This window comes from Ambystoma mexicanum, chromosome 11, assembly GCF_040938575.1.
Source record: "Ambystoma mexicanum isolate Mex_15411 chromosome 11, UKY_AmexF1_1, whole genome shotgun sequence".
In the NCBI taxonomy this organism is placed as follows: Eukaryota; Metazoa; Chordata; class Amphibia; order Caudata; family Ambystomatidae; genus Ambystoma; species Ambystoma mexicanum.
In genome coordinates, this window is record NC_090934.1 from 977,240,290 (window position 1) to 977,254,991 (window position 14,702).

At 46.5% G+C, this 14,702-nt stretch overlaps 1 protein-coding gene across 1 annotated transcript in view; it reads left to right on the forward strand.

The window, feature by feature from the left end:
* Positions 1 to 14,702, forward strand: part of PTDSS2 (phosphatidylserine synthase 2) — a 1,317,303-nt gene that overhangs the window by 290,196 nt on the left and 1,012,405 nt on the right. Inside the window, exon 5 of the mRNA XM_069624133.1 lies at positions 3,066 to 3,200. Within this exon, the coding sequence (XP_069480234.1) occupies positions 3,066 to 3,200 (135 nt within the window). The remainder of the gene's footprint in view (positions 1 to 3,065; positions 3,201 to 14,702) is intronic.

Genomic DNA, 14,702 nt, shown 5'->3' on the forward strand with positions numbered 1-14,702 from the left:
GAAGGCAGGGAATTGTACCAGTGCGTTGTGTAATTGGTTCTTTGGGAGGTGGTCTCGTGTGTACCAGTTCATCTCTGAGGTTCCTACTTCTCTGATAGGCAAACACTGGTAGTTCACTAAACAAGCTCTGTACCCTTATATTGTTTTTAAAGATGCTCCAATGTTTTTTAATTGTTTTCTTGATTTTATTACTTTGAATGGAGAATTTCGACACATATACTGGTGATTTAAGTTCCCTATGGGGTTTCTTAGAGGCGGATAGTAAAGTGTCACAGTCAAGAGTATTGACCCTTTGTACCGCTGAATCCAGTTCATCCGGTTTGTAGCCCCATTTGAGGAATTTGTCTTTAATTTCAAGTTGTTGTGAAATATAATCTTCTGGGTCACTAACAATCTTCTTAACCCGAAGTAGTTGACTGTATGGGAGATTCTTGAGTAAACTCGGTTGATGAAAACTCAAGCGATGCAGCATATGTTACGGTCAGTTGGTTTCCGGAAGAGAGTAGTGCAATAGCCGGTGTCTTTTTACTGAAGGTAGAAACCTTTTAAGTCTGCTAGCCCTTCCAAAAGTCTCTTCACTTCTTCACAATGGCTTTTGAAAGCTTACTTTACACTTCAAGCAATTCTTCCCTGTTGTAGGACGTTCCTTTTGTAGGACGTTATGAAGATGATCTCCCGATAGCTCTGTGGTCTAGAATCCTCTTTAGTCTTACTTGGATTATCACTGTGATGAAGGAGATTCCTCCTGATGCGCTCTTGATTTTCAGACCTTTTAGATATCCCTACAGTGACTAGGGAGATTACTTATGGAGCTTTCTTGACTCTTGGTTCCCTGGATGTCACTACTGTGATGAGGGAGATTTCTGTGGAGGCTTTCACGACTCTGGTCTTCACTGACCCCACCCTGGTTTTCCTGCAGTTTCCGTTACCTTGCTTGTGTTGGGAACGCATGTCTGGTTCTTTCCCGGGTTCGCGTGCGGTTTGCTATTCTCTTGTAGAATCTTTCTGGTTTGCCAGCATGGCTCTGCAAAGGCCTGGGGCTTGGCGGTCTTGGCATAGTTGTCGGCCGAGTGGTCCACCTCCCAGAGGTCATGCATCATCTCGACTTCCCCAGCACTCTGCCAGCTCACGGGATTCCTCTGTGACTTCCACTCTTCTGCGTCGTCTTTTCTGAGGACCAACTTCTCTGCACGTTTGACAGGTAGCCAGGTTTGAACTTCCCGGCCTTTGCTGTCTTCTTGCTGGCTTCTCTCATCTTTCAGTCCTTCCTCTGGTTTTCTCTCTCCTAGCTGGGCGCACCACAACGCAGTGTCAGTCTTTTAGTTGTTTCCATGTGGTCCTCTTCATATGAAGAGGACCACATGGAAACAACTAAAAGACTGACCATGGCATCTGGCCTCGTGGCCACCTCTTCCCAGTACTTTTTTGAAAAAGGTATGTCATTCATATTCTTCTTTGTCTCAGTGGTGTCAAGTCTCAAAGAAGGAAAGGGGGTAGTGTTAAATTGACACATAGTAGTACTTTAGTTGCACTCTTTGCATACTTTAGGGTTTTTATGGGTTGAAAGGGCAAGAGGGTTGGGGAGTTCCTTCACAGAACGGGTGCCCTTATCCCAATGAGGGGAGTAGAGAGCCCTGTTGAGGTCCTGCTTTCCCCTACCCCTAGGGGAACTATTGGGTATCTGCCTCACCTCCCTTGCCTCACAGGGAAGGGCTCCCACCTGGGGAGAAGTGACACGATCTTGTCAGTCGTCACAGGACCTGATCTATCTTTAACTGTATGGTATGATTTTGACAACCCACACCACCCTCTGCCTCTGATCCCCCAGTTGTTGCATTTTGCAAGAATGCATCTCCAACATTCTTTTTTTGCTGTAGTGACAGATCAACATTGTCTACAGGAAAACCCACTCAAGTTTTCTTTGAAGATTCATGTTTTGAATTTCTTTTAATTCAAAATATTTTTTAGACCATTCTAAACCTGCTATTGCTTGGAAATGTCATCTGTTCTCCTTCCACCCCAGCTGATTTGTGGGGTGGCTTCATGTGATCCCATGCTTACATTTTTTGTTGTTGTTACTGCCTATAACTGCGCTTGGAAGGGTGAGTGAATTTTTTTTACTTTTTAACAGAATGAACAATTGAGCTTTTTCAAAGAGTTATGCATTACTTGACTATATTTAGTACTGAGAGTAATTTCATATAAAAATGTATAGTCTTTCGTACAATCAGCCTGTCAGTTGCTCTAGCTTTTCACTGTGCAATCCTTGCTAACTCCTAATGCGACTCCTTTTATGGCTGTCTAGTAGCTTGCAACTTAAATTTTCGCCTGCTGTTATGGGGTATTGACCAACACTGAAGATGGCACATGTATTAACAAAGCTTGCGGACTTGTTATGATGCATGCTTGACACTCAAGGTATTTTTTCAGGTATGTTTGTTCCTCATTTCTTAGTTGTTTACAGATGAGGGGTGCTTCCCAAAACATCCATTCACTGCCAGCTCTTCTTCCCAACTGACAAGCTCAGAACACACATTCAGGCCCACAAACTAACTTTTCATGCTCACCCATCCATTTATCACTGATATTCTATGCAGTCACACATTCATTCACAAGCAGACCTGCACGTTAAAATTGCAGTCCATAGGTCAAGAATATGAAAAATAAACTTGCACTAGAGAACTGTTACAGAGAAGTAACTTGGTTGCACATAAGAACGTAATGTAGAAACTAGCCCACTAACATCATAGGTTGTATGAATATTTAGCAAATGAATAGCTAGCTTTTCTCAAATATGCAACAGAATGTGAACATAATCTTTTTTTGGTCTTTTTTTACAAGCCAGATCAAAAGGTGTCATTATGTTGCATACCACTAGGTGACTATTTGTGTTGTGACTGTTTCCATTCTACAAAGATCACAAATGATATTGCATACTTTACTAATCACACTTTGTTGAACGTGTTAATTCTATGATCCATGTTGTAACATATTGCGCTTTAAAAAGAGTTTTTTTTTTTTTTAAATGAGCATTGCTGGTACTTATGCGACTATTTATTTTTCAGACTGTTCACGATGGGCGTCAGTTTATGAAATTTATCGATCCAAAATTAGGCGTCTCTCTGCCAGAGAGAGATTATGGTGGAAACTGTCTCATCTATGACCCTGGCAATATAACTGATCCTTATCACAATGTCTGGGTAAGAATACATATTCTTAGTTTTTATACATAACAAATGCATCGCACTTAAATCTGATTTCTCTTTAATGATAATATGCGGGGGGGCAATGCATTTCATGTTGAGGCACTCGGATTGTCGCCTTCCTAGATCACAAATCTGAATTGCAGAGCAGGGAATTGATATGAAACTCAGGAAAATAGCCTGCAAGGTTTCTTCCAACTCTGGTAGTCTCATAATATGCTTATTGTTTAAATGCAACCTATGCTTTTTCTCGCCTAACACATTTAACTGTAGTTGACAACACATTGTCGTCACCTATTATAAATACTTGGCTGGACCATCAGAATACATTTCCAAGAATAACAAGTTCATCTCATACATTTTTTTTCTTCTGTGATCTGAATACTCAGAAACGTCCCACAGCCAGTCATAGATGAGCAATTTCATCATTCTGTTACTTCCGCCCTATAAAGTGGACATTTGTTGCATGATTTTGCTGCATTCATTTATTATTTCTTGGTTCCTGCAGTGGTTTCAGCCCTCGAGTTGTGCTTCCTTACTTTTTTTTCCACAGCCCTTCTCGTTCATGTAAGTTTAATCTTGGGCTGTTAAGCCACTTGCAAAGATTCTGAAAAAGAAACTGCATAAAATCGACATTTACAATAATGTGCTAGAACAGTTCTCAAACCACATACATTTCATGGCTTGAGGCATCTATAAAAGGCAGTAAATAGTGTGCCGTGTTGGTACAAAGGGATCCATATGATCTATATTAAAATCCTCTGATCTTTTTTTTTCTTTAAAGGACCCTGTCGAAGAAACCAGGCTCGCACATCAATTTCAGTTGATGAGACCGCTTTATTGTCTTGCAAGACAAGGTAAACCGCATCCTATGTCTTATCGGGAACTGACCGCTCAAACCTAACCCGCCCTTTAGACACCTCACCTTTTATAAGTCAGTGGTCACCTAACAGATTTGAAACCCAAGAATATTCTAGAAACCATCACATGGCCTTCCGGCCACCATATACCACCAAGACAACATCCGTTCATCCACATCTAGCTATCCACTTCCGGTTAACATGTCACAAAGTCCTCATGAAGGTGTCCTGCTGAGCGGCATATGCACTCCTCAAATCATTTCATCACTTGTGCTCTGAATTATCCCTTGTTTGTACCAGACCTAACCAGTCCATGATGTCACATGGGCCTAAAAATAGTTGGCTGGATTTCCTGAAAGACAGCAGTTGTCCAGCCCTACTTTATACCATGCGCAAGAATTCGCCAAGAAAAACAGAAATAACCAAGCCAACTTTAATAAATCCATCGGTCGATCACAATGTGCGCTTGAAGGAAAGAAACATCAACAAAGTCTCACTAACAAGATATTCTTTGAGGATGTGGCCTAAAATGTTGTCTTCCATCCCTTATTCATTCCTCCATTTATTTATTTTATCTTATTCCCCGACCACCTAATTGATCCTAGTGGCCTGCTGAGTTTGACTGTCAATGTCAAGTCTCTGAGGAAGAAGTGAAATATATTAATTTTTGTAAGAAGAGCCTTCTGCATGTTCTTTGGGCAGGACTCTCTCCATGTACTGGATACCAAAGAAGATGACGGAGGAATCTCTATTCTCAAATAAGCAGCTCAAGCTTGATCACAGTGGACGTGCCATAGAAACAGCTCTGACATAAACTTTGGGCTCCGAAGCATTGCTCTGGCCATTGGGCTATTTCCCTGCTATTCAGCACACTGATGGCTTGCCATTTCCTTCCAACTAAATGAGATGTCTCCATTATTCACTGCAATGTTTTTGATCCTTTTCCAGTGTTTCCTGCCACAGCCTTCAACTGCTGCCCATGCATCTTCATGCAGCTTTCTTCCTTAGTGGTGCATTTCTAGCATCCTCATTATGCCTGCCAACCCACGAAGTGGGGTAGGTGAATACTGTTATTCTTATGCCCTAGTCCCTTTTAGTTCTGCAATTAGGAAATCCTTCCATTGGACAGATCGGGAGCAGTTGCCTGCTCCACAATTCCTAGATCCCATTCCCTTCTTTGATAAATCATCTGTTGGGTCGCAAAGTGATTTATTGCAGTACCTTCTTGCATATGTGATTTTTGTGTTGAAAAGATCCGATCGAGAGGATACCTGCTTCTATATTTCCTCAGTTCAATATTATTTCAAATATTACTGTAAAGTAGCACACAATTCGTGAATATGAATATCATTTAATAGTAGGCATAATTGTTTGCCCAATACATTTCCGATAAAACTATTTCTGATGTTTGTTAATCTGCTTAGAATCACATGCTGTGCATAGGTCTGACATCCAGTGGTCACTGCGGAGTATTGCATTTTGTTTTTCGTAGTCGAAAAGGGACGTCGACAAGGCGTGTCTGATATACTATCCCTATAGTGACGTGCGTTGTACCCACAATCCCTCACGCGTCGAGGTTCCTCAGATTGTTTTTTTCCGCCCAGCTACTGGTCGCCTTTACGCGGAGCTCCTCGAGAGACATTGCAGATTTCATCCCGTCGACCTTTGGTCGTTTTCATATTTAATATATAACACATCGATCCCTCCCTCGACGCAGTTGTGAAGCTGTCTCCGCCGAGCAAGATCTTCGACGGAGGGGACGAGCGGAGGAGATCCTTCGGCGTTGCCGAACACGTGGCCTGGCCTCGCAGGCCAAATACAGTAGGGAGAGTGGGGTCGTGGGACATCTCTGGTTCTTTTCTGAGAATGCCTTTCCTTTTCCCCTTCCTTTCCCTTGGGTTCGTTATCATGATTTATTGCCTCGGCTATGGAGAGGACACCCTTTAGGTTTTGCCCGCGTTGCAAGGGCAAGTTTACTTGGAAGGACAAGCATTCACGGTGTAACCGCTGCTTGCCCCTCGATCACAAAGAGGAGGCTTGCACGGCTTGTCGGCTTCTTAAGCCAAAGACTCTAAAAGACCGTAGGGTCAAGAGGTGGGCGGCCTACGCTATGTCGAAGGCCGATTCTTCACCCGCCGCTGCTACCACCGACAGTGACGAGGAACGTGATAATACGACCTCCGCTACGGAAGTCGTAGACCCCTCTAAAGAGCGCTCGCGCTCTTCGTCGTCTGTCCCCGGCCCTGACGGGCTCGGATCACGCCCTGCTTATGGGGATGAACACCCCAGCGACACTGACGCACACGATACCACACATAAGCACACAACCCATGGCTCTTCTTCGTCGAAGACGAGGAAAGCATCAGCGCCCAAGGAGACGCAGGTTCCACCAGCGGCCTCCTCGGACCGTTCAGGTTCGAAGCCCCTCTCGCAACCGCAGCCACGACCAGCGACTGGGCTTTCGGCAAATAAGGGCGCCGCCCCCAAACCATCGGCCGGCGCGCACCAGCAGAGAGCGCACGCCGCCGTAGAACGATCGACACCCGTAACGTCAAAACCACAGCCCTCCGCTGACAAACGAGTCACAGAGAGCTTGGCGAGGATCGTTGTAGCCGACGCCCAGAAGCGTACGCCGAAAGACACGTCGAGCGCTACGCAAAGGTCGAAAGACACGCCGAAAAAGCCCGAAGAAAGACGAGGACTACCCCCTTCAGTCGGGGGGACCCCCAGCACACCGGAAGGCTTTTCGGAAGGCAACGGGACACTTTCCTCGACGTTATGGGAGAGGTCGAGCCGTTTTCAGCTAGATGACACTAATTTTCCCCCGCTAGACCGCTCAGGGGTACCCCATGAAACCATGGAAAGGCTCCATCTCTGCAAGAGAACAAGAGAAGGGCCTCAGGAGGACCCCAGGGCCAAATATCCGAGACTATTCAATCCCCAGCAGGACACAGCCTCAGATTTACATAATGTGTATGACCTCACTGGTGAGGAACAATACTTGGAGGAGGAGGATGAATTTGTGGACGATGAAGAGGGACAGAACCAGGAGGAAGGTCTGGAAGACAGCCCAGACATGGTAGGAGAAGGCTTCGGAGAAAATCCAGAAGAAGGACCTTCTCATCCCTGGCAATCCCCATCAGTATATTCGGACACTGATGTCCTGAACCTAAATCCTCCTGACAATTCACCTGTTAGAAACACGTTTCCCATTGACGATCAGCCCACATTCAATGCCCTGTTGCGCAGAGCAGCAGCACATTTCGAACTGGACACTGGGGAGATCTCTCCTGAAATAGACTTTGTGGAAAGAGTAATTAAGGAGAAACCCCCGGTCAGCCAGACCATTCCCCTCCTCGCTTCAGTGAAGAGAAGAATCATCCCTTCGATATCCACACCCGCACTAATCAGAGGAGTTAATCCAAGAATTGAAAAACTTTTCACTCCTTCACCCTCAGACCCGCTGTACATCAGGGGACATTCCATTCCGGATTCCTTTGTAGTAACTAATACAAGGAAGAGGGCAGGGGTGCCGCTGTCCACCAGCGAGGCACCACCTGACAAGGAGGGCAAGAGGTTATATGCCCTTGCAAAGAGAGTCACATCCTCGGCTGCCTTTTCGGTAAGAATTTCGAACAACAATTCTTGGCTAGCTAGCTACGCGGACGCACAGTGGGCCAAACTGCGCAAAGACGCTGAAGAAGCGCCGGAACCACTACGTACACGCCTGCTATCAACTATTGGCGAAGGAACCCAGGTCAACCAGAGTATTGTAAAGAACTCTCTGGATGCTGCAGAGACAGCGGGACGTTCCCTGGTTCAGGGAATACTCCTAAAACGCCATGTATGGCTGCGCAACTCAGGGTTCAAACCGGAGACACAGGCGGCTTTAATAAATAAATCTGTTGAAGACTCAAACCTCTTCGGGAAAGCGGTGGATGAGGCTCTGGAGATGGCTAAAAAAGAGTTTGATACTATCAAAACTCTTGACCAGATCTCTAAGCCCACTACCAGACGCGGCTATGGCAACAAACGCTTTTTTCGTGGCCAACGCCAACAGCAGAATCAGCAGCAACAGTATCCTGCCACCAATTACCAGACCAATAGTGGGCAGTACAGCCAAAGAGGCCAGCGCCGTGGCAAAGGGAGAGGTCGGGGGTCCACCCCCAGAGGCTCCCAAGCCCCCAACAACACCAAGTGACGCAAAGATTCACGTCCCCTCCCATGCAACACCGGTCGGGGGCCGGATAACATCCTTTCTTCCAGCATGGGAGGGAATAACGTCAGACCGCTGGGTACTTTCCACCGTAGTCCACGCATACTGCATCAAATTCAACGGTTCCCCAACATACAGACCCCCGAGGGGACGACGCATGACACCAGAACACCTTGCCATCCTTCTCCAAGAAGTACAACTACTGCTGGAAAAAGGAGCCATAGAGGTCGTGCCTCTATCTCAGGTAACGGAAGGTATTTATTCAGTGTACTTCCTTGTACCCAAAAAGGATCTAACCATGCGCCCTGTATTAGATCTGCGCCCAGCGAACAAGTTTATCAAACCCCAGACGTTTCGTATGGTAACCTTACAGGAAGTGATCCCACTGCTATCACAGGGAGATTACATGACAACATTGGACATGAAAGATGCATACTTTCATATTTTAATGTTGCTAGCACACAGAAGATACCTCAGGTTCATGATAGAGGGCAAACACTACCAGTTCAGAGTGCTACCCTTCGGCATAGCATCGGCACCAAGGGTATTCACGAAGGTACTGGCAGTGGCAGCGGCCCACCTGCGCAGGTTGCCCATCCCAGTTTACCCTTACCTCGACGACTGGCTCATAACAGGGGATTCTTACGAAACATGCTTCTCCAATACCCAAAAGACTGTAGACCTTTTGTTCCAGTTGGGCTTCTCCATCAACGAAAATAAGTCCAGCCTAGAGCCCAGCCAAATCAAACAATTCCTAGGGGCTCTAATTCAAACAAAGGACGGCCTCGTCTTCCCCTCCAACGAGAGGGTCCAAAACATGCTGTTTCAGATCCCTCAATATGTGACCGGTCGAGAGGTGACGGTACGCAAAGCAATGCGCTTGCTAGGCATGATGGCGTTGTGTATTTATTTGGTACCTCACGCGCGTCTGCGCATGCGCCCTATGCAAGAGTGGCTCAACAGCCAGTGGTGTCAGGCCAGCGGACTATGGGACGATCTAGTGGTGGTCTCGCAGGCCTTGGTTCTCTCGCTACGGTGGTGGACAAAGGAAAACCTGGAAAGAGGGAAACCCTTTGCCACACCCGCGGCAGAAGCCACTCTAACCACAGACGCATCCCTCACAGGATGGGGGGCTCACCTATCCCATCAGACTGCTCACGGAGTGTGGACTCTGAACGTAGCTTCCAAACACATAAATCTACTGGAGCTACTAGCTGTGTTCAAGGCGCTAAAAGCCTTCCAGGAACACCTACAAGGCAAGACTGTGTTGGTCCTTACAGACAGCACCACAGCCATGTGCTACATCAACAAGCAGGGGGGCACCCACTCTCCAAGACTGTCCAAACTGGCCCAAAATATATGGAAGTGGGCTCTCAAACAAAACATGTTCCTACTGTCACAACATGTACCAGGGGAACTCAATCTGCTGGCAGACAAACTCAGCAGAGATTTCCCCCTGCCCGAAGAGTACGAATGGCGACTGCACGAAGACATCGTCTTCGACGTCTTCACACAATGGGGATTCCCAGAAATAGACCTGTTCGCAACCCTGGAGAACTCACAATGCCAAAGTTACGCCTCCAGGTACCCCCAGAACCAATCCAAGGGGAACGGTCTGTCGATGCAATTTTCAGGGAAATTTGTTTATGCTTTCCCCCCCCCCCCGACTCCCCTTCTCAACAAGGTGGTGCACAAGATGCACCAGGAACAAGTGACCATGATACTGGTGGCCCCAATGTGGGCCCGACAACCATGGTTCGCTCACTTGATGGAGATGTCTCTATCTCCCCCAGTGAAACTCCCCTGCCCGTACAACATGCTGTCACAAGACAAGGGCAGGACTCTGCATCCATGCCCCCAGAACATGAACTTAGCAGCTTGGCTCCTGAGATCATAGAATTCGGACATCTACAGCTCCCGCAGAGATGCATGGACATCCTCAGGGAAGCCAGAAAACCTAACACTCACCACTGCTATTCTAGCAAGTGGAAGAGATTTGTCATCTGGTGCAGAGGAAAAAGCATCAACCCGATTGACTGCTCTCCCACACATATTGTTCTATACCTGACCCACTTATTGGATTCAGGTCTAGTGTTCAATTCCATTAAAGTCCACCTAGCGGCACTTTCTGCATACACCACTTCCCAACTCAGTGTCGTGGTGGAAGATCCCTGTTATAAAGGCCTTCATGGAGGGAGTAAAGAGAATACACCCCCCGATAGCTGACCCAGCTCCCGGATGGGACCTTAGCGTGGTACTTACCAGACTCATGGGCTCACCATTCGAACCCATGCACAAAGCATCTCTTAAACACCTCACTCTTAAGACTGCTTTTCTAATAGCTATCACCTCCATCAGGAGAGTAAGTGAACTACAGGCTCTTTCTGTTCTAGACCCCTTTGTAACAGTTCACAGAGATAAGGTGGTTCTACGCACGCACCCAAGGTTTGCTCCGAAATTCATCTCGAAATTCCACGTTAAACAGTCTATAGAACTGCCAACTTTCTTTCAAAATCCTTCCAACTTGGGAGAAAAAACTCTGCACACACTAGATGTGCGCAGAGCGGTCATGTTCTACATGGAAAGAACCAGACCACTGAGGAAGACTAATCAGTTCTTCGTCTCGGTGGCAGCAGGAAGAGAAGGGGATGCAGTTTCAAAGTCCACTATTTCTAGATGGATTGTTCAATGTATCACTCTCTGCTATGCTCTTGCTAAGAGAGAACTGCCCTTTAAGCCAAGAGCACACTCTACTCGAGGCACGGGGGCGTCCATAGTATTCATTGCAAATGTTCCCCTTGAGTCCATCTGCAAAGCGGCTACCTGGAGTTCTGTGCACACCTTTACAAAACACTACTGTCTAGATGCACACTCGAGATCTGACTCCCAGGTGGGACAGGCAGTATTAAGACATCTTTTCTCTACTGTTCCTTCTCATAACCCACCGCCAACTCCGGGTACTGCTCGCTAGTCTATGCACAGCATGTGATTCTAAGCAGATTAACAAACATCAGAAGACAATGCATTACTTACCGTAAAAGCATTTCTGATGGTTGTATCTGCTTAGATTCACATGCGCCCACCCTTCCTCCCCGCTCGGTTGGAAGGAACATAGACTTCCTTTTATAGCTCTCTTTTCTGTACTCACTCACGTCTAGAAGGCTCCCTCAGGGCAGAAAAATACAAACGGAGGGACCTCGACGCGTGAGGGATTGTGGGTACAACGCACGTCACTATAGGGATAGTATTTCAGACACGCCTTGTCGACGTCCCTTTTCGACTATGAAAAACAAAATGCAATACTCCGCAGTGACCACTGGATGTCGGACCTATGCACAACATGTGAATCTAAACAGATACAACCATCAGAAATGCTTTTACGGTAAGTAATGCATTGTCATCTTCAGGGGCATATCTGTAAGTAATAGTGTAGAAAAATAGTTAGAGTAGCATCACCCATACTATTCTAATTCTTCAACATAATAAATATCGACTGAGGGGGCGTGGCTAACTAGCCATGCAGTAGGATGTGTTTTCCTGGCAGCTCCTGATGATCCGCAACTGATCCTTGCATTACACATGCATATTGTTATTTGGAAGCCCTGACAACAAAGGATAGAGCGTCGGAAGGTGCACTGCAGAGCACCTCCGAACTACGTGAGCGAAATCCTGCAGGACGTGGAGATAACTGTGTCGGGAGCCACGGCAAATCGCAAACAAAGAAAACAAGATGGCGGATCCGGACTTCAGAGGGACCGCCGGCAACATTGTTTCGAATCAGAAGCCTCGTCTTGCAAAATAAACAAACGCTTCGCCCAGGCGGCGGCAGCGGAATCTAGGCACCTGCAATGATTCCGGCGCCCACAGAGATCGGGGATTGCGGAGCAGTGTGGCAGTAGGAGACTGACACGGCCCGGAGACCGAGGACCCGACAGGGGACCCGACACAGGAGGGAGCATGGCACTGGCAGTCATCAGACGGAGCGCCGGAGGACTCGCGTGTGCGATGGCTGTCGCGGTCCCTCTGCTGAGGCCAACGGAGCATGAACGACCGGAATAGAAGAAATGGGAGAACCTAAGCCTAGAAGCAGCCATTCAATGGACAGCCTGATTGCACCGAGCCCTGCCCCTACACCCGCACCATCAAGGCACCCTGAACGAACAAAGCTAGGCCACACAAGACGACCGAAGGGGGGGCGGGCTGCAATGACAGCTTCACGATTGGAATAAAAGACACTGGAGGAGCACAGTGGAGTAGTAGCCATCCACTATAAAGCACGGAGGCCTGTGCACACATCCGCATCATTAAGCACCCCCGAACGACCGAAGTAAGGTAGGGCACCGTCGGCGGGCAGAGCGATTGTTCAGTGAGAGCCACAAATGTAGGGGCTGATTGTGTATATATTGAGGCACCCCCCCCCCCGGGTGGCAGTAACACGCAGTGAGCAGGGCGCCGAGGCGAGTATCCGGTGGATGAGCAGTGCCTCTGGTGCTGGAGCGTAGGACGGCCGGAAGGGGGCGGGCTGCAATGGCAGGCGCCGCCCTGAAGGTGCAGGGCAGTGCTCCACGAGTCGTGGAAGGGAGCTGGCAAAAAGGCATGCAACACTGAAGTGTAAGTGGCCAAGAAGAAGGCACAGGACATCGCAGCAGCTCAGTTACAGAAATGAAGTGATACTGATACTAATATCTGCACGGAGGGCGGTACTCGGGTAACCAAGGAAGTGCGAATTCTGCACAACACAGGCAAGCAGTCCACAACAAAGAAGCAGCCTGGAAGCTAGGTGACTACATGTAGTGAGACACCTTGATACGTGGGAGGGCACAACCCATTCGGAGTTGGTGCTCAGTATACATAAACCCCATACCCGGCGAAGTACATTGGTGCCGAGATCATAAAGAAAAGCAGGATTACACATCGGAGGCCAGCCAACCCTGGGTGTAAAACCGAGGCTGCAAGATGGCGGGGTGAGGGGCTCTGAGCAAAAACAAGAATAAACAATCCACGATGGAGGCATTCGCCAAAACGCAACAATCTCCAGCGGCCATAACGCCCAAAGGCTTGATTGCACCAGGGGAGAGTGCCGCAGTGACTGACAATCAGATACTAGCGGCCATAAATATCGACTGATGTATGTTTACTGTTTTAGTGCAACTTGCCTCAAGGGTCTATTTATCTAAATATAGCTGGAAAAATTAAACAAATAGAAAATCCATAAAATATCAGAATTCTCCCTAGAGTGCATGCTTCAACTTCATTCCTTTTAAGAGGTCCCTTTACTTCAAGGTCGGTCTATCCCAAAAAGTTAGATTGGTACCTGTAAAGCTATATAGGTCTAAATATATGCTCAACACTGCACTTTAAAAAAATAAAATAAGTAAATGGATACTAAAGTAAAATATACACTTGCCATACTAAATCGCTAAGACTTTCTTTGTTGAACTAAAAGCATGTTTGTTTGGTGAAAAAAAACGACAAGATTGCAGTGGATTATATTTACGTGCTGGTTGCACAGCAGCATGCATGAAATGTGACATCAATGTGGTGATGTTACCAATGTGGTGTCGCCCTCACGCTGTGGCCCTGAGTGGGCGAAAAATATGGAGAAATGTTCTAGTGTTCTAGAACAAAAAAGATAAATTACAAAAAATTCTAATATCAGCATTGTTGTAGAAGTAAAAGGGCTAAATTACAAAAATTGGGGGAAAGGGGTGTTAGTTCATGGTAAAGCTTGTCAAAATTGTATGAAAGGACACTTTGACATACACCACGTACCAATATTCAACAAGTACACCTTAGATGCATGTTTAAATATCGCTTAATGTGCAGAGTCACTCCAGTGGGATGGCTATGGGTATGGTCAAATATTGTCAAGGTAATTGTATATATATGAAATGACTAACCATCGCCTAAATGGTGTGATTTGGTTATGAAAAAGTTAAAAATCAGAAAAATACAGGTTTACAGGTATCTCTTAAAGTTACATTCTTTGCTCATGCCACCAGTTAAGGAGTCTGATCTGTTGATCAAAAAAGCTTTCCTTTCATCAAGACGATGTGCAACAAACATTGTAGTGCAGAAAAAGAGAAACTAAGTGGAGGCACGCTAATCATGTCTTTTGATGAGATAGCGAGTATCAAAGATAAACAAGCCGCCACTTTAGGTTTCACTGCCCAAGGGGGTGATGCCATTTTGAACCTTATTAAAACACAGGCAATACTGTTTATGTAGATGATCCCACTAAGAAATTAAACAATTAGAACATTTAATCTCTAGGGTTATTCATCGCAAACTACACGCATTGACATTGAGCAAAATCTATAGAGTGCAATGAGGTCCTCTATTTCCACCAAAGCCGACTTTATGCAAGGAAAATAAGGAGTTTGTGTGCAAATGGAACAAAAACTTAACAAATGTTCTCTTGAT